Genomic DNA, 20512 nt, shown 5'->3' on the forward strand with positions numbered 1-20512 from the left:
AGCTGTTTTTACACGGTATTTCATTTCGCAGGATTTAGCGACCAACAGTTTTTTTTTCAGGCTATGGTTTGTAATCAGGTATGGGCTGGGCTGGAACAAAAGCTTATACACAGTCCAGGCAATCAGATCTGGAGCAGTCCACCCATGTGTAGACTAATGTACTGGCCCGTGTGGTACAGTCTTTCATATGTGTAGTAGTTTGTTGCATCATATTGCTTAGTTTTCATTTGTTTCAACTTTGAATTCAATCTAAACCACAGATTAACTTCCTCCATTTTGTATTTTACCTTTGTATAGATGCAGACCCAAAGACACTCAAGTCTCCAATTGTCCCAGTAATAGTTGATGTACAGGCCTAAGTGACCATACACAATGGACCCACAGCTGGGGTGAGATTATCCCATCATTCACACACAGTAGACCTGGTGTAAACGTGGTCAACAAAATGCTGTCCTCAACGCTTAAATTGTATTGTCTATGGCAAAAAAAATTGGAAATGCTGTGATCACTAAGAAATGACGTTGAGGGACACACGCTGAGACCCCGAGTATGACTGGACAGATTTGTGACAACGACCTAAAAGGGGTGCAGAAGCACACCAGCACCCCATTTTATGTTTATTCCATGGCCAACCATCCCTCCAGCTACCCCTTATTCCACATCTATGCCTTTTCTGCCTCAACTTCAGACACTTTGGATCTCTCCATCGTATCTCTATAAACCCACCCTACCTTCACCCATTTTTTCTATGCTGCTTCCTACACTGGTTCTTCTCCTGATTTGATAACGTCTAAACTCAGTAACATGTTTAAAAGTGTACTGTTTTTGCTACCTTTTTTCACCTGTGTAATGCTGTCCTCCTGCTTATTGTAGGGGTTCAGACCGAATGCAGTGGTAAATGTGCTGCTCACAATTGACAGCAGCAACATGGACCTTTTACATTGACTTGATTGGTGTTGATATACAGTAGCTGCATTTGGGCATGGTTTCCTGTTTTGAGTCTGGTAAGTGGGTTTCTCATCCTGCTGGAGTTGACCTAGTAATTTATATAAAACCGACCTTACGCATCCAGTTTTTCCATTTGTAACTCACCTACCAAAATCACAATGTGCTGTTTTACGTTGTGTTATTTGTGCTGGTCTAACTACTCAAATGGAAAAGAAGAAGAACCTTTGCACTCTCGGATAGTTATTTAATGTCCTCCTCATCTTTCTCCTTTGCCAAGATAATCCATCCATCTGAAAAGGGCGGCATATCAAGAAGATGATTAAACAGTGTAATCATTACACAGGTGTGGTTTGTGCTGGGGACAATAAAATGTGCAGTTTTGTCACACAACACAATGTCCACCAGAACGGTTGCCAGATAATTCATTTCTCTACCATAAGCTGCATCCAACGTCATTCTAGAGAATTTAGCATCATTTATTAAAAATGTTTAACTAGGCAGGTCAGATAAGAACAAATTCTTATTTACAATGATGGCCAAACCCGGGGACGCTGGGCCAATTGTGCGCTGCCCTATGGGACTCCCAATCACGGCCGGATGTAATACAGCCAGGATTTGAACCAGGGACTGTAGTGATGCCTCTTGCACTGAGTTGCAGTGCCTTAGACCACTGCGACACTCGGGAGCCCAGTACGTCCAACCTGCCTCACAACTGCAGACCACGTGTAACCACGCCAGCCCAGGACCTCCACATCTGACTTTTTCACCAGCGAGATTGTCTGAGACCAGCCAGCCAGACAGCTGATGAAACTGTGAGTTTGCACAATGGAATAATTTCTGCACAAACTCTAAGAAACAGTCTCAGGGAAGCTCATCTGCATGCTCGTTGTCCTCACCAGGGTGTTGACCTGACTGCAGTTTGGCGTCATAACAGACGTCAGTGGGCAAATCCTCACCTTCGCTGGCCACTGGCACACTGGGGAAGTGTGTTCTTCATGAATGAATCACAGGGTTTCAACTGTACCGGGCAGATGGCAGACAGCGTGTATGGTGTCGTGTGGGCGAGTGGTTTCCTGATGTCAACGTTGTAAACAGATCGCCCATGGTGACGGTGGGGTTATAGTATGGACAGGCATAAGCTACGGACAACAAACACAATTGCATTTTATTAATGGCAATTTCAATGCACAGACATACCGTGATGAGATCCTGAGGCCCATTGTTGTGCCATTCATCTGCTTCCATCACCTCATGTTTCAGCATGATAATGCACCGCCCTATGTAGCAAGGATCTGCACACAATTCCTAGAAGCTGAAAATGTCCCTGTTCTTCCATGGCCTGCATAATCACCAGACATGTCACCCATTGAGCATGTTTGGGATGCTCTGGATTGACATGTATGACAGCGTGTTCCAATATCCAGCAACTTTGCACTGAAGAGGAGTGGTACAACATTCCATAGGTCACAATCAACAGCCTGATCAACTCTATGCAAAGGAGATGTGTCATGCTGCATGAGGCTAATGGTGGTCACACCAGATACTGACTGGTTTTCTGATCCATACCCCTACCTTTTTTTTTTTAGGTATGTGACCAACAGATGCATATCTGTATTCCCAGTCGTGAAATCCATTGATTAGGGCCTAATGAATTTATTTACATTGACTGATTTCCTTATATGAACTTTAACTCAGTAAAATCTTTCAAAGTGTTGCATTTTATATTTTTGTTCAGTGTATTTGGATTTCTTATAAAACTGTGTCATTGTTGGAGCTCAGGTGTTTGACGTGATTGTTGGGTGACTATGTGCATTGTCAAATAAATATGCTTATTCATTCATGATTATGGATCAAAAAAATGTACGGATACAAACTTGTACCACTGGTCATGACATTGAGGTGAAACTCCTGGACAACTTGTGATTGTCCATTCCATACTGTCAATTTTACTTTGACTTGTCCCTACACCCAAACAAGGGCACTGCGTTCATCCACCTCTGGCCTGCTCGCCTCCCTACCACTGAGGAAGTACAGTTCCCGCTCAGCCCAGTCAAAACTGTTCGCTGCTCTGGCCCCCCAATGGTGGAACAAACTCCCTCACGACGCCAGGACAGCGGAGTCAATCACCACCTTCCGGAGACACCTGAAACCCCACCTCTTTAAGGAATACCTAGGATAGGATAAAGTAATCCTTCTGACCCCCCCCCCATAAAAGATTTAGATGCACTGTTGTAAAGTGGCTGTTCCACTGGATGTTATAAGGTGAATGCACCAATTTGTAAGTCGCTCTGGATAAGAGTGTCTGCTAAATGACTTAAATGTAATGTAAATGTCCTGTTTTAGGATATGTTGTTTAACATGAGTGTATTTCTTATTTGATTCGGCGCAATTTAGGTTAGGCTATTTGATCAAACATTTTATTTCTAGCCTGTAGGCTACAGAAAAGGGCCATATACTACATGATCTGCTGCATGATTTATGATCAATATTTTTTTTTACGGATGTCTCCAACAGCACCCTGGAGAGGCGCTATTTTGTTCCCCTGTCTTTGACAAAGTGGCTACTGTTTACCGCTGGGTGGCATCAGTGCTTACTTAAAACACCCATATGCCACTGGTTGAGAAAAAAAACATTTTAGGGGGGAAAAAAATTGGGGTTTATGTGTTATTGCATCAGAAAATGCCACCCTCGTTAATCTGCCGTCCTAGGTGACCGCCTAATCCCGCCGAATGAGTGAGCTGTCCGTGGGCTAAGGTGTCAGCTAGAGATGAGGTGCACGAAGAGTTTGCAGTGGTTTGTAGTCTTCCATGATGCCTACTTGATGCTAATTAGCATTTTCGAATCGGAGACTAAATAGAGCCGAATATATTGATAAAAGTCACCCTGTCCGAGCGAGATTTACAGTTATCAAAAACGTCACGCCAGGGTAAGCCTACATGAAACACAGCCCTTATTTGAAGCGTTTCTAAAATCCACAATGGGTCAAATGAATGGTGGAAAAACGATTGGAACCATTTCCGTGTTTGACCGACAGGTTTTATGGGTATTATGATGCGTCCACTGTGGGGCCCAATTACCATATTGCTTACACTGTCAAATCCTCTCGGATCTCCACAAGCGCATAGGGTGTAGGACTGAGGAGTCCATTTGGTATTGATCCCATGTCTCCTCCCTAACAATGGGAGTCGTTGCCTCAAAAGCGGGAAGGCAGGCAAGCGACAAGTTTAGGTCCAAAATACGCCCTTAGAAACGCATTGGGCTTATTTTGGACAGAGTGAAACCAAATATTGTTCTGTGGTGAAACCTCTCGCATCGCCTCTTCCTCTCTGACACGGCCAAGTTTTGCATCCCATAATGCAATAGGAGGCCGTTGAGATCCAGCAGCTGGTGGTGAGTTTCCAAAGCGCCCAAGAGTCAGTAGCAGGCGGCTGACACATCTCTGAATCCATGTGACATTTTACGAACCTTTAAGCGTAAATGCATCAGATAAATATGCTGCTCAAGTGTCTTGCATATCTCTCTAAAGGCCTGTGAGTGTCTACAAGTACCACATTATTCGTTGTTGGAGGATTCCTCCCCCGTCTGCCGGATCGCACCGAACAGGCAATGACAACGGCCTCAGCAACTCCGCAGCAGATGAGAGACCGGCTGCTGCAGGCCATCGATAGTCATAGCAATGTGAGTAGCTAGCTTTCTGGACGAATATTTGCTATCTCATTTAAAAAAACGATATGCCAATTATCCACTGTTAAACGATAGCTAATCATACACGCTTGTGAGTTGACACCTTGCTTACTAGCTAGCAAGCTTACTACGCTAACGTTACCGGGCGTCAGCTAGTAAGTTAGCTAAGTTGCTAGCTTGCCCAACAGGGTAACGTTAATGTTTAGCCAGCTAGTTTTAGCATTGGCCAGCCTCTTAAGCTAGCCAGTCACAACTCTCGCAGGTCAAACTGCGGTTGTTTTCACGTTCACTAATACCACATGTTAACGTTAACTGGGCAGATGGCGAACTAGCTGCAAACTTAAAAACAAGTTCACTTTTGATACGCTGAAGTAAAGAATGTCCGACGAAGTAGCGTTAGCCTAGCTAGTTTACTTCAAGTTGAAACGTAACTTTTCTCCCATTCCTCGCCCGTCATACGTTGTTGCATAACTTAACTAACGTTAGATAGTTGGTAACTACTAGCTTACTATGTGCTTTTTAAGCAACGCGGGTGTATTTAGTTACATACACTACCCGTTGCTTTCAATTCTAGTATTGGGTTACACAAAAACAGTCAGTGGGAAGCCAGAAGATAAATACAATTCCATTTCAACTTACTGTGCGCTGGGGGCAGGAGGATCAATATATTTTGGGGAATTTGAGACAAAATCTAAAAGGTTAGTATTGAAGACTTTTTAGGGTGTCCGATAAAAAAAAAAACATTTTGACCAATGGGTAAAATGTTAAGTGTAGATTAAACTTGTCTCCTATCATAGTGTGACAATACACACAACACTGAACAATAATATAAATGCAGCAATTTAATTTTACTGAGTTCATATAAGGAAATCAGTTAATTAAAATAAATTCATTAGCCCCTAATCTATGTATTTCACATTACTTGGAATAAAGATGGGGAGTGGATCAGAAATCCAGTCACCACCGTTTGCCTCATGCAGCGCAACACACCTCCTTTGCATAGAGTTGATCGGACTGTTGATTGTGGAATGTTGTCCCGCTCATTTTCAATGGCTGTGCAAAATTGCTGGATATTGGCGGGAGCTGGAACACGCTGTCGTACACGTAGATCCAGCGCCTCCCAAACATGCTCAATGGGTGACGTGTCTGGTGAGTATGCAGGCAATACTCACCAGACATGTCACCCATTGAGCATGTGTGGGAGACCTGGGACTTTAAAGCTTCCAGGAATTATGCACCTTTCCTTGCGACACAGGGCTGTGCATTATCATGCTCGAACGTGAGGTGATGGCGTCGGATGAATGGCACGACAATGGGCCTCAGAATCTTGTCACTGTGTATTGAAATTGCCATCGGTCGTGCCAGGTTTCCTCCAGACATATCGCTTGGCATTCAGGCCAAAGAGTAAAATCTTGGTTTCATCAGACCAGAGAATCTTGTTTCTCATGGTCAGTCCTTTAGGTGCCTTTTGGAAAACTGCAAGCGGGCTGTCTTGTGCCTTTTACTGAGGAGTGACTTCCATCTGGCCACTGTACCATAAAAGCCTGAAGGTTGTTCTTTTGGAAGGTTCTCCCATCTCCAGAGCAGCTCTGTCAGATTGACGATCGGGTTCTTGGTCACCTCCCTGATCAAGGCTCTTCTCCCCCGATTGCTCAGTTTGGTCGGGTGGCCAGTTCTAGGAAGAGTGTTGGTGGTTCCAAACTTCTACCATTTAAGAATGATGGAGGCCACTGTGTTCTTGGGGACCTTCAATGCTGCAGAATTGTTTTGGTACCCTTCCCCAGATCTGTGACACAATCCTGTCTCGGAGCTCTACTGACAATTCCTTTGACTTCATGGCTTGTTTTTTGCTCTGACATGCACTGTCAACTGTGGGACCTTGTATAGACAGGTGTGTGCCTTTCCAAATCATGTCCAATCAATTGAATTTACCACAGGTGGACTCCAATCAAGTTGTAGAAACATCTCAAGGATGATCAATGGACCAGGATCCACCTGAGCTCAATTTCAATTATCATAGCAAAGGGTCTGACTACTTATGTAAATAAGGTATTTCTGCCTTTTAAAAAATATATATATATTTTTTAGCAACAATTTCAAAAAACATTTTCACTTTGTCCTCTGAGCAAGAGGACAAGTACATTAGTGTCTAGTTTGAGAAACATACGCCTCACAAGTCCTCAACTGGCAGCTTCATTAAATAGTACCCGCTAAAACACCAGTCTCAATGTCAACAGTGAAGAGGTGACTCCGTGGTGCTGGCCTTCGAGGCAGAGTTGCAAAGAAAAAGCCATATCTCAAACTGGCCAATAAAAAGAACACAGACACTGGACAGAGGAACTGCAAAGGGGTTTTCTAATTATCAATTATCCTTTTAAAATTATAGACTTGGATTAGTTAACACAACGTGCCATTGGAACACAAGAGTGATGGTTGCTGATATTGGGCCTCTGTACACCTATGTAGATATTCCATAAAAAATCAGCTGTTTTCAGCTACAATAGTCATTTACAACATTAACAATGTCTACACTGTATTTCTGATCAATTTTGTTGTTTTAATATTATTATTATTATTATTATATTTTTAAACAAGGACATTTCTAAGTGACCCCAACTTTTGAATGGTAGTGTGTACCAGCAAAGGGTGGCTACTTTTGGTTACTACATGATTCCATATGTTAATTTATAGTTCATGTTTTCACTATTATTTTACAATGTAGAAAATAGTAAAAATATAGAAACCCTGGAATGAGTAGGTGTCAACTTTTTTGACTAGTGCTAGAAATCTATGTTTTGGAATTTTACACCTCCATAGGCTGGCCAAAATTAGGGTGACTAAATCAATGGAGGCCAGAGAAAAGTGGTAAAAAATCAGGAAAATTGCATCGTGGCAGCTAGGCTAGATTCTGTGCAATAAATAAGGCTACTGGCTACCTGACAGGCTCCTTTGCCTGTTGAACTTGTCATCTTTCTTCTCGAATCCGTAGGACATTTTTATTTTTATTTTTTTAACCAGGTAGGCCGGTTGAGAACAAGTTCTCATTTACAACTGCGACCTGGCCAAGATAAAGCCAAGCAGTGCGACACAAACAACACAGTTACACATGGGATAAACAAACGTACAGTCAATAACACAATAGAAACATCTATATACAGTGTGTGCAAATGTTGTAAGATTAGGGAGGTAAGGCAATAAATAGGCCATAGTGGCGAAATAATTACAATTTAGCATTAACACTAGAGTGATAGATGTGCAAAGAGCAAAAATAAATAACAATATGGGGGTGAGGTAGTTGGGTGGGAAGTGTACAGGTGCAGTGATCGGTAAGCTGCTCTGACAGCTGATGCTTAAAGTTAGTGAGGGTGATATGTCTCCAGCTTTAGTGATTTTTGCAATTCAGTCATTGGCAGCAGAGAGCTGGAAGGAAAGGTGACCAAATGAGGAGTAGGCTTTGGGGGTGACAGGTGAAATACACCTGCTGGAGTGAGTGCAACGGGTGGGTGTTGCTATGGTAACCAGTGAGCTGAGATAAGATTGGGCTTTACCTAGCAAAGACTTATAGGTGACCTGGAGCCAGTGGGTTTGGCGACGAATATGAAGTGAGGGACAGCCAACGAGAGCATACAGGTCGCAGTGGTGGGTAGTATATGAGGCTTTGGTGACAAAACGGATGGCACTGTGATAGACTACATCAAATTTTCTGAGTGTAGGAGGCTATTTTGTAAATTACATCGCCGAAGTTGAGGATCGGTAGGATAGTCAGTTTTATGACGTTATGTTTAGCAACATGAGTGAAGGAGGCTTTGTTGCAAAATAGGAAGCCGATTCTAGATTTAATTTTGGATTGGAGATGCTTAATGTGAGTCTGGAAGGAGAGTTTACAGTCTAACCAGACACCTAGGTATTTGTAGTTGTCCACATATTCTAACTCAGAACCGTCCAGAGTAGTGATGCTGGTCGAGCGGGTGGGTGCGGGCAGCATCGGTTGAAGAGCATGCATTTAGTTTTACAAGCATTTTAGAGCAGTTAGAGGCTACGGAAGGAGTGTTGTATGGTATTGAAGCTCGTCTGGAGGTTTGACATAAAGCAACAGAGGTAAGATGGATATCGATTTGATGCATGACATGTAGTATTTTAGTATATGCTTTTCATGTTATTCAAAATCATACATTTTTCAAAGATTTCTCACAAGTACAAGAACATCTCTGAAATGTCAATGAAGCGCTGAGAATATGCCAAGCTTTATTTTCCAAGACTTTTACATGCAATTGTTTCTTTTTGCGACCCGTGGAAACCACTTTGACGACGACCACCACAAGAAGAAACCTGAACCTCTGTCAACAGCTCTGCGCTTATTATCGTCTGTATTAGGTTCTTACGTTTTAGAACGTAATAATGAGAAAATCAATGGGGGGGGGGCACATTGACAGATTTTTCACCTAGTCGGCTCTGGGAATTCGAACCAGGAACCTTTTGTTTACTGGCCCAATGCTCTTAACCGCTAGGCTTAACCGCTAGGCTAAGAGCATTGCCTTGATGAACGCTGCTTAAAGGATGTATAGCCCTAGGCCTATGTTGTAAGTGGGGTTATGGGCCAATTTGAATATATTCCTTTAAGTACACATGTGGAACTGCATAAAAAAATGTAAATGAACAAATCAAACCATTTTGATCCCAATGTCACAGAAAGACATATATATGAGATCGATCGTATACCGTGGTTTTTGGGAATGCCCACAGTATGGTATTTCTGTACCGCTCAAACCTATTTATTTGATGTTTTTCAATAAATGTTAATATTTGTAGCTACTTAAGTAAATACCTGCAGCCAACTTGTGCAATACATTAGGAGATAAAGCAGTTTGCGCTCTTTCACCGGCCACATTATTTAACATTATGAAGCGTACCGTAGTTCTCCAGAACAGTTAAGCCAGCAAATTTCTTGTGCCCATTTTATGAAGCAATTTTATCCAATAATGTATTTCTGTATATTTTTGCTTTAGGACATTTATATAAACATTTATAAATACATTTAGTTCAGCTGGAAAGTTGTAAGCTTTCAAAGTTTTGAATAGAAAAGGCCATTCAAGACTGTCTAAAGCCTTTTCTGCATCAACAGCCGTTATTGATATGTCTTGTTTTTTTGTGTATGGTATTAAACTGAAACATGTATTTGTTTGAGTGTCTATTTTTAGTAAACCCTGTATGTATCAAGTCTAATACTTTGACCATTCTATTGCTTATGAGCGTAGTTATTATTGTACTGTCACAGGGTGTCCTATTCACTTTTTCGTATGGATACCGATACCTAAGTTTTATATATGCAACAAGCTACTGTCCATGGCTGGCTAGCTAGCTAACACGTTTTAAACCAGTGGTCACCAACTGGGTGATCGACTGGTCGATCTCCAAGTCATTTCTTGTCGAGCACCAAACATTTCTGTAAAAAACCCAACGATAAAGCCTTACGTTTCTATTTTTGTCATTTGTTTCACGCTGTGGGTGGTATTTGCACTTGATTCAGAAGCCCCAGTGCCATGAAGGCAAAGTCTTCCCATTTTGAACCATTTCATGTAAAATCAAGTGCACCTTTAGGCCTATCGCTGGCCAATCAGCTCAGATCACCATGTCTGCAGTTTGTTTGAGCCATAGACTCTAGAAAGAAGACTAGAGCATACAGCAAAGTTGAAAGTGAGATTTCAAAACTTTTAAAACCATGACTAGAGCGAAGCAACAAATACAGTATGGTTTTGAGTGAGCTCATGTTTAAATTGTTATTCAGCACTGTCAACACTGTGCATTTTTAGGACTTATAAAAGTATTGAACATTCACTCTACTTCCACTCACTCTACAACCAGCACTGCAGCTGTAATGATTGAGTAGCAAAGTGTTTCGGTAAGCTTGCGTTATTATTAACGGCTTGTGTCATTTAATATCGAGGGATATTTCACTTTCTCTGGTCATAGGAGTAACAACATGAATTGGTGTATGATGCAGATATGAGGTTCGCCGTTAGCTGGAAGACGATGCCCCCTTTCCTCAGCGGGAGGGAGCGCGGCAGGATGGTGAGGCAGCCTTGCTGCTGTGCTCTCTCCCCCCTCTGACCATCAGATGAAGGCCATCAGTCCAGTACAATTTTTAAATACTAATTATTATGCTCAGCTGTGCAAATGATCTGTTACCAGTTTGATTATGTACCTCAAATTCGTTAATATAATTTAAAAATGGTCTAAAAACAACATTGGAAGGTCAATTCAAGCATAGCCAATATACACTGATAATGTATTGGGCCTGTACCCTACTGCCCAAACCTGTTTTTTTTTTTTAATAGGTTCATGTTGCACAGGCTTATGTTTAAGTCATGTTTGAAAAATACATCTCAGCTTGCGATTTGACTCTGATCTTGACTCAAAAGTTTGGTGAGCACTGTTTTTAAATAATTGCTAGACTGCTTGTTAGACAGTTAATAGCCAGCATAGCGTTTAGCTCTAGCAAGGTAGTAGGCCAGCCAGCAAGCCAACCGTTGCGAACTTAGCTGTTACTTCTAACTAGCTTAGTAACTCAGTGTTGAAAATCTGTGTTCTGATCATCTCTTTTGCTCCTTCCAGCAGATTCACAATATGGTGGCAGTATTAGAAGTTATCACATACTTGGAGAAATTCCCTATCACCAAAGAAGCACTTGAGGTAAGACCCAAAGCTTTTTAAGTGCTTTAATTGTTGTCACAATTGTTGTGACAACGATTTTGGTATTCTTAAAAGGATCATTTGGGATTTTGGCAACTTAGCCCTTTTTATCTATTTTGCTAGTATTGGCTTGTGAACTAGCTCCAACTTCCTTCATACTGGACACATAGACATATAAATGGGATCCACAAGTTCATCTGACTCTGGGCCTCATTGCCAAAATCCAAAAGTATCCCTTTAACAAGTTTTTATTTGAATTGCCAATTTAGGAAACCCGATTGGGGAAACTGATCAATGACGTGAGGAAGAAGACCAAGGATAAAGACCTTGCCAAGCGTGCCAAGAAGCTTTTGCGGGGCTGGCAGAAATTGATCGACCCAGGGCAAAATGAGACTCCATCGCGGGGGGCAGTAAGTGTCTCGGGCTCTGCCAATGGCAGTGCCCACCCCTGTCGGACTGACGTTCCACCCACTGACGTAACCCTGGCAGTTAAAGGTGGCCAAGAGGTCAAAACCAGAAATGACGTCCACAATACCTACTCGCCCAAAGCGGAGAAGTCAAGCAGCAGGAAGCGTAGAGGGGAGCAAAAGGACAGTGTGCACTTACCGGCCAAAACCTCCAAGATGTCCCCCAACGAGCAGATGCACAACTCCACTCTGCCGCCACCTCCCACAAATGGGATTGCAGGTAACCCTGAGGCTCCCCAAGACCTAGAGGCTACCCCTTCGCCGGACAGGGTCCGGGCAGAGCACATTGAGAATGAAAAACACAGTAGAATCCCTGTCAATGCTGTCAAACCTCACCCCAGCTCCCCAGGCCTCGCCAAACTACCTAGCACTTCCTCTTTACTCAAGACTGCTGTGTTGCAGCAGCAAGCAAGGCTGGACGAAGGAGGAGGGGGGCAATATCTGACCAAAAGCCTCCGCTGCCTCTCAAGTCCACGGACTATGAAGCAAGAGACTATGTCCAAGCACTCTTCAACATATTCCCCAAAAGGGACTATCCCAAGCCCAGCTCGGAGTCCTCGCTTGCCTTCGTCCCAGCCTTTAATGTCCCCAGCCCAAGTGTCTCATGTGAATGGGCCGCCACCCCCTGCACATAGGGCCTCACTGCACTGGCCTGGCTCCTCAGAGGCCACCACCAATCCCCCACAAAGCACTGCAACACTGGAACCTCTGCCTGTCTTCCTTCCCACCACCCATCCCTCCCCACAAAACTCTGAGAGCGCAGAACTCCACAGACCCACCCCCTCCTCCTCTGTAGTGGTGGTCAAGGCTGAGGCAGAAGTCTCTGCCTTCAGCTCGGACTGCAAAAAGAGGAAGAAGTACAGGTCCAGGGACTACTCTGTCAACCTGCAGGGGCAGGACACGGAGGACAAAACAAAGCCTGTGCGGTTAAAAGAACGCAGGCTAACATTTGACCCTGTGACTGGACAGATCAAGTCCATGGTACATAAAGAACCCTGTCAGATGGAGGAACCCCCAATGCCACCTCCCCCTGAGCCCCAGCAGAGAACTGATCTCCATCCGCAGCAGCCTCCCGCTCCCACCCCCAGCCCCTTCCAACAGACTAACTGGAAAGAGCTGTCCCGAAACGAGATCATCCAGTCCTACCTAAACCTTCAGAGCAATGTGCTCACATCCTCGAGGGTCCAGGCCCCCGGCGCGCACTTTTTCATGTCAGAATACCTGAAACGGGAGGAAAGCGATCTCAGGGAGGCGAGGCGAGGAGTCCACGTCTTGCAGCTGGACAGCTCGGTAACGGACACACCTGGAGTGAGCCGGGAGGTGACCGACAAGGACCTCCACAGAGTACATACGGAGCACTGGCAAGGGGTAAATGGTTGTTATGACACCAAGGGCACTTGGTACGACTGGACGGAGTGTATATCGTTGGACCCACATGGGGACGAGAGCAAACTGAACATCCTGCCATATATTTGCCTAGACTGAGATGGGGGTGTTTGTCAAAGGGCTGTTTCAGTTCTGTTTTTCAAAAATAAAAAGTTGCAGGAAAGATGTGCCCGTTTGCAGAGTGCTGCTACTAACAATTAATTGCAAACTAGGGTTCTAGTGTAGGGTTTGCTGGAGTGTAGCTTTCCAGTTACGTGCTCAGAGGGTGTTGAAAGCGTTCATCTAGCACAGTTCAAGCCGAACGTGTCCAGCGAGTGGAATACTGACACCTATTTGGGAGTTACAAGAAGCTTTATGTGACATATACAAAAATAAATTATACAATTTCTTATCATGTATGCATCTATTTATTTGACCTTTTCAGTTTTTTTGGGAGTTTTATGGAAACGATGTACAAAACCTGTAGAGCTTTTCTGTTTGCATCACATACTGTTGACCTGTTCTGCAATGCAAAAGAGGCATAACATTGTTTTACACATTCTTTTGTTTTTGGTTGGCCGATACATGTTAGCGATCCAACATTCCATACTCCACCCATCATCTTCTCTCCTCAACACTCTGATGTACACATGCCATCATGTGTTTCTTCCCGGAGGAAGTTCAACAAAAATGTGCCTCCTTTTGTTCAATCAACAAAGTATTTTAAGAGTTCTTTGTTTTTCCATTTACTTATCCCCCAACAATCCTCACCCAGGCAGAAAATGTTGAAACAGAGGGTACTAATACAACTGTGAGGACAAGAAAATAAGTAATTGTTTGTATGCTGGAACTATACTTGTTAACATTCCTTTAGCTATCGTTTTGGCTTATGAAATTTAATCAGACTTTCAAAGTTGAACAGCCTTAATGAATATACAGAAATGAGACCTTTCTATTTAGTTTACAGAGGCAGGCATCTTCTGTAATTTCATCATTTACATTAAGGTATATGTAGATACAAACAAAACACCTGCAAGGTCCACATTTTTGACAGTCTCAATTTCCCTCCAATCTTTCAAGGGTTTGTATTGCAGGAATGTTCTACTCATTGAGAAGCGTGCGTGATGGTTAATGAACAAGTGTCGTTTCTTTTGCTATTTTGTTGAAAACTACAAACTTGGAGAGAGCGCCTTAACGTTTTCCATGTGACAATTCAGAGAAGTAGTTTATTTTTTATTTTTGTTATTCTCATCTTGCATTGCCACGGTTCTCCACATATGACATGACTTCAGATGGGGTAAGGTCAGACTGTGCGCCGCTACATTCATCCCTACCAATGTGCCTTTTTGATGTCAAATCTGGATTTGCTTTCGCATAACACTCCTGTCCTTGGAACTAGGTTTGTGTGTGGCAATTCCATGTCCGATGATGCTGGATTATGCACCATCTTTTTTTTCTAAGCAATGGTCCTTAGTGAACACTGATCCAGAATGGGTAAATTGCAGAGGCATCACTCAAACACAGCTCGCAATAAAGAAATGCTAAAGATTGATTGTGGATCTGGTCAGTTTGACTGGGACATCTTTATTTGTTCAGTGTTTAACATCTCATTTGTTTGAAAAATAAAGTGATCTAAACCCTACGCACAGTTTTCTCATTTGCGATAAGACTTCATTCTTACGCAATATAAACCCAGATGTTTTTTGTATTGTATTCATGATGGGGTTATTAACAGGTCAATGTTGGCTTTAATATTGTACATACAATGATGTATGTCTACAGTATATAGGTGCATTACTCCTTTGGTTTCCATTGTGTGTTCTCAGTGAATCCTCATGGGGGAGCACTTGGTCCAAAATGCAGTATATCTGCAGTTCAAATGCAGTACACTAATTATTCTGCAATTACTGTGTCCAAAATACCTCAGTCAACTGCAGTTTCAAAATGGCAATCTTTTTTTGTAAGAATTGCTTTGTATCTTTGAATTGCAAAGGGGTGTCTTTCACTTCCTTGAGTGGTTCTCTCTTCATTGTTATGACAAACCGCAACAACTATGAACACACTTTTTCCCTCCTGATAAGATAACCAAGTCTACATGCATTTCAGATCATCTCAGTGCGGAACCCTTCCCATCAACACATGACTAAGCTGCTCAGTGCACTTTTACCTCACCTGGGGCATCATTTATGAATGTTGCGTATGTACAAAATATACCCAAAAACGTGCGCCAGTTTTCCTACGAAAGTTGGCATTTATAAAAACAACTTGGTGGGAGAATCTCAATTGCATACTCCTTTAATCCTCTCCTCAAGACCCATTGGTGGAGAATGTCAGAGGGGCGGAACCTCAGGCTTTCTCATCCAAAGAGTTTTGTTGAGGCAAGGATAGGATGTGAGGAGTATGCAATTGAGATTCCTCCTTAACTCAGTGTTTCCAAAACTTGGTCGTCAGGACCCCAAGGGGTGCACATTTTGGGTTTTGCCCTAGCACTACTCAGCTTGATGATCACGTGCACCCCTTGGGGTACCGAGTTTGGAAAGTTCTGCCTTAACTCAATGCAAACTTTGGACCATGTGTGTGCACATTTGAAGGATTGGGCGTGAAATTGTAAGATATTAGTTGTTAGACATTACTGCACTGTTGGAGCTAGCAACACAATAATTTCACTAACATCTGCTAAACATGTGTATGTGACCAATACAGTTTGATTTGGTTTGATTTGATTTAAAACCCATAGCTGAATGGCTTCAGACTGAGCATTTCTAACTGGAAATTGCTGCTGACTTTGAACATAGCTTAGGGTTAGGGTATTTAATTATTGTCAGACTTTCCTATGTCACTATTCCTAACCGCTTATAAATAAACAATTTTAAAGGTGATATAACTTGTTTAATTATTATAGGGCTGTGAAACTCATAGCCGAACGACTTCAGACTGAGCATTTCTCACCATTTATTTATGGAGAGCAATTTCCGTTTTATAACCGGTAATGTGAAGTGAAGCCTTGTATTAAATGTATTATAAATAAAATTGCGTAATGTAGGCTCAACAAAATATGAAATGCGTTATGAAGAAAATTGTGTAGGCCTACTGTTGCAAAAATGTGTGACTTTCCACACAAATTAAGCCACACAAAAATGAATGAAATCTACTGAAATACTTTTTTGTAAATTATTTTTAAAAATTACCCCCCAGTTTCACGATATCCAATTGGTAGTTACGGTCTTGTCCCATCGCTGCAACTCCTGTATGGAGAGGTGACGGTTGAGAGCCATGCGTCCTCAGAAGCATGACCCTGCCAAGCCGCACTGCTTCTTGACAAACTGCTCTCTTAACCCCAAAGTCAGCAGCACCAATGTGATGGAGGAAACACTGTCCAACTGGCAACGTGTCAGCGTGCATGCACCCGGCCTGCACGGGAATCGCTACAGCGCGATGGGACAAGGACATCTCGGCCGGCCAAAACCTCCCCTAACCTGGATGACGCTGGGCCAGTTGTGCGCCGGCTCATGGGTCTCCCGGTCACAGCCGGCTGTGACACAGCCCAGGATCGAACCCGGATCTTTAGTCAATCAAATATATTTATAAAGCCCTTTTTACATCAGCAGATGTCACAAAGTGCTATACAGAAACTCAGCCTACAACCCAAATAGCAACCCAAATAGCAAGCAATGCAGATGTAGAATCACGGTGTCTAGGAAAAACTCCCTAGAAAGGCAGGAACCCAGGAAGAAACTGGGTTGCCAGTCCTCTTCTGGCTGTGCCGGGTGGAGATTATAAGAGTACATGGCCATTTAAGGCCAGATTGTTCAAGATATGTAAATGTTCATAGATGACCAGCAGGGTCAAATAATAGAAAAGTCTATATACAGTGTGTGCAAATGAGGTAAGATAAGGGAGGTAAGGCAATAAATAGGCCATAGTGGTGAAATAATTACAATTTAGCAATTAAACACTGGAGTGAAAGATGTGCAGACGATGAATGTGTAAGTAGAGATACTGGGGTGCAAAGGAGGGAAAAAAACAACAGTATGGGGATGAGGTAGTTGGATGGCCGATATACAGACGGGCTATGTACAGGTGCAGTGATCTGTGAGCTGCTCTGAGTGCTGGTGCTTAAAGCTAGTGAGGGAGATATGAGTCTCCAACGATTTTTGCAATTCGTTCCAGTCATTAGCAGCAGAAAACTGGAAGGAAAGGAGGCCAAAGTAGGAATTGGCTTTGGGGGTGACCCGAGAGATATACCTGCTGGAGCGCATGCTAAACGGATGGCACTGTGGCAGACTGCATCCAATTTGCTGAGTAGAGTGTTGGAGGCTATTTTGCAAATGACATCGCCGAAGTCTAGGATCAGTGGGTAGGATAGTCAGTTTTACGACGGTGTGTTTGGCAGCATGAGTGAAGGATGCTTTGTTGCGAAATAGGAAGCTGATTCTAGATTTAATTTTGGATTGGAGATGCTTAATGTGAGTCTGGAAGGAGAGTTTACAATCTAACCAGACACCTAGGTATTTGTAGTTGTTCACATATTCTAGGTCAGAACCGTCCAGAGTAGTGATGCTGGACGGGAGGTCAGGTGCGGGCAGCGATCGTTTGAAAAGCATGCATTTAGTTTTACTTGCATTTAAGAGCAGTTGGAGGCCACAGAAGGAGAGTTGTATGGCATTGAAGCTCGTCTGGAGGTTAGTTAACACAGTGTCCAAAGAAGGGCCAGAAGTATACAGAATGGTGTTGTCTGCGTAGAGGTGGATCAGAAAATCACCAACAGCAAGAGCGACATCATTGATGTATACAGAGAAAAAAGCCATCCTGAGAATTGAACCCTGTGACACCCCATAGAGACTAGCAGAGGTCCAGACAACAGGTCCTCCGTTTTGACACACTTGGAACTCTGTCTGAGAAGTAGTTGGTGAACCAGGTGAGACAGTCATTTGAGAAACCAAGGCTGTTGAGTCTGCCGATAAGAATGTGGTGTTTGACAGTCGATGTGGTGTTTCAGTCGAAAGCCTTGGCCAGGTCGATGATATCGTTTCGGACCTTGAGCGTGGCTGAGGTGCACCCGTGACCAGCTCGGAAACCAGATTGCATAGCGGAGAAGGTACGGTGGGATTCAAAATAGTCAGTGATCTGTTTGTTAACTTGGCTTTCGAAGACCTTAGAAAGGCAGGGTAGGATAGATATAGGTCTGTAACAGTTTGGGTCTAGTCTCTCCCCCTTTGAATAGGGGGATGACCGCGGCAGCTTTCCAATCTTTGTGGATCTCAGACGATACGAAAGAGAGGGTGAACAGACTAGTAATAGGGGTTGCAACAATTGCGGCGGTTAATTTTAGAAAGAGAGGGTCCAGATTGTCTAGCCCGGCTGATTTGTCGGGGTCCAGATTTTGCCGCTTTTTCAGAACATTGGCTATCTGGATTTGGGTGAAGGAGAAATGGGGGAGGCTTGGGCAAGTTGCTGTGGGTGGTGCAGGGGTGTTGACCGGGGTAGGGGTAGCCAGGTGGCCAGCCGTAGAAAAATGCTTATTGAAATTCTCGATTATCGTGGATTTATCGGTGGTGACAGTGTTTCCTAGCCTCAGTGCAATGGGCAGCTGGGAGGAGGTGCTCTTATTCTCCATGGACTTTACACTGTCCCAGAACTTTTTGGAGTTTGTGCTACAGGATGCAAATTTCTGTTTGAAAAAGCTAGCCTTTGCTTTCCTAACTGCCTGTGTATATTGGTTCCTAGCTTCCCTGAAAAGTTACATATCGCGGGGGCTATTCAGTGCTAATGCAGTATGCCACAGGATGTTTTTGTGCTGGTCAAGGGCAGTCAGGTCTGGAGTGAACCAAGGGCTATATCTGTTCCTGGTTCTACATTTTTTTGAATGGGGCATGCTTATTTAAGATGAGGAAAGCACTTTTAAAGAATAACCAGGCATCCTCTACTGGTGGGATGAGGTCAATATCCTTCCAGGATACCCGGGCCAGGTCGATTAGAAAGGCCTGCTCGCTGAAGTGTTTTAGGGAGCATTTGACAGTGATGAGGGGTGGTCGTTTGACCGCAAACCCATGACGGACACAGGAAATGAGGCAGTGATCGCTGAGATCCTGGTTGAAGACAGCAGAGGTGTATTTGGAGGGCAGGTTGGTTAGGATGATATCTATGAGGGTGCCCGTGTTTACGGATTTGGGGTTGTACTGGTAGGTTCATTGATAATTTGTGTGAGATTGAGTGCATCTAGCTTAGATTGTAGGACGGCCGAGGTGTTAAGCATGTCCCAGTTTAGGTCACCTAACAGTACGAGCTCTGACGATAGATGGGGGGCAATCAATTCACATATGGTGTCCAGGGCACAGCTGGGGGCAGAAGGTGGTCTATAGCAAGCGGCAATGGTGAGAGACATGATTTTTAAAAGTAGAAGCTAAAATTGTTTGGGCACAGACCTGGATAGTATGACAGAACTCTGCAGGCTAACTCCGCCACTTTTGGCAGTTCTATCTTGTCGGAAAATGTTATAGTTAGGGATGGAAATTTCAGGGGTTTTGGTGGCCTTCCTAAGCAAGGATTCAGACACGGCTAAGACATCTGTGTTGGCAGAGTATGCTAAAGCAGTGAATAAAACAAACTTAGGGAGGAGGCTTCTAATGTTAACATGCATGAAACCAAGGCTTTACCTGTTACAGAAGTCAACAAATGAGAGCGCCTGGGGAATGGGAGTGGAGCTAGGCACTGCAGGGCCTGGATTAACCTCTACATCACCAGAGGAACAGAAGAGGAGTAGGATAAGGGTACGACTAAAGGCTATAAGAACTTGTCGTCTAGTGCGTTCGGAACAGAGTAAAAGGAGCAGGTTTCTGGGCACAGAAAAATAGATTCAAGGCATAATGTACAGATAAGGGTATGGTAGGATGTGAATACAGTGGAGGTAAACCTAGGCATTGAGTGATGGTGACAGAGGTATTGTCTCTAGAGACACCATTTAAACCAGGTGAGGTCACCGCATGTGTGGGAGATGGAACAAAGGGGTTAGCTAAGGCATATTGAGCAGGGCTGGAGGCTCTACAGTCAAATAAGACAATCACTAACCAAAACAGCAATGGACAAGGCATATTGACATTAGGGAGAGGCATGCGTAGCTGAGTGATCATTGGGTCTAGTGAGTAGCTAGGCGTGTTGGAGACACGGCGATTCAGACAGCTAGCCCCGGGGCTAGCAGGCTAGCAGAAGGGCCGTAGGGGGACGTTGCGACGGAAGAGTCAGTTGTAGCCCCCTCGGTCAGTTATATTGGCAGATGGATCGGCAGGGATCGGCAGGGCTCCATTTAGTAAAAGGGTCCAGGCCAATTGGAAAAATAGGTATTGTAGCCAAAGAAGATT

At 43.6% G+C, this 20512-nt stretch overlaps 1 protein-coding gene across 2 annotated transcripts; it reads left to right on the forward strand.

Moving 5' to 3' along the window:
- The first annotated feature begins 3714 nt into the window (after positions 1-3714).
- Positions 3715-14796, forward strand: LOC129814318 (mediator of RNA polymerase II transcription subunit 26-like). 2 transcript variants are annotated; one of them, XM_055867384.1, is made up of 4 exons: positions 3715-4338; positions 4475-4626; positions 11248-11322; positions 11592-14796. In XM_055867384.1, exons 2-4 carry the CDS (start codon positions 4555-4557, stop codon positions 13272-13274), a joined length of 1830 nt encoding a protein of 609 aa, XP_055723359.1. In that variant the 5' UTR covers positions 3715-4338; positions 4475-4554; the 3' UTR covers positions 13275-14796. The 2 variants fall into 2 exon arrangements, with proteins under 2 accessions (XP_055723359.1, XP_055723358.1); XM_055867383.1 differs by having other exon boundaries at positions 3716-4338; positions 11245-11322.
- The last annotated feature ends 5716 nt before the right edge of the window (positions 14797-20512 follow it).

The sequence above is a fragment of the Salvelinus fontinalis genome, chromosome 17 (assembly GCF_029448725.1).
Source record: "Salvelinus fontinalis isolate EN_2023a chromosome 17, ASM2944872v1, whole genome shotgun sequence".
NCBI lineage: Eukaryota > Metazoa > Chordata > Actinopteri > Salmoniformes > Salmonidae > Salvelinus > Salvelinus fontinalis.

Bases quoted from the DNA above. Each gene is read 5' to 3' on its own strand.
- LOC129814318 (XM_055867383.1), top strand. From the start codon at position 4,555: ATGACAACGGCCTCAGCAACTCCGCAGCAGATGAGAGACCGGCTGCTG. The intron at 4,627-11,244 runs GTGAGTAGCTAG...TGCTCCTTCCAG, and splicing joins CCATCGATAGTCATAGCAAT to CAGATTCACAATATGGTGGC. The intron at 11,323-11,591 runs GTAAGACCCAAA...TTGCCAATTTAG, and splicing joins TCACCAAAGAAGCACTTGAG to GAAACCCGATTGGGGAAACT.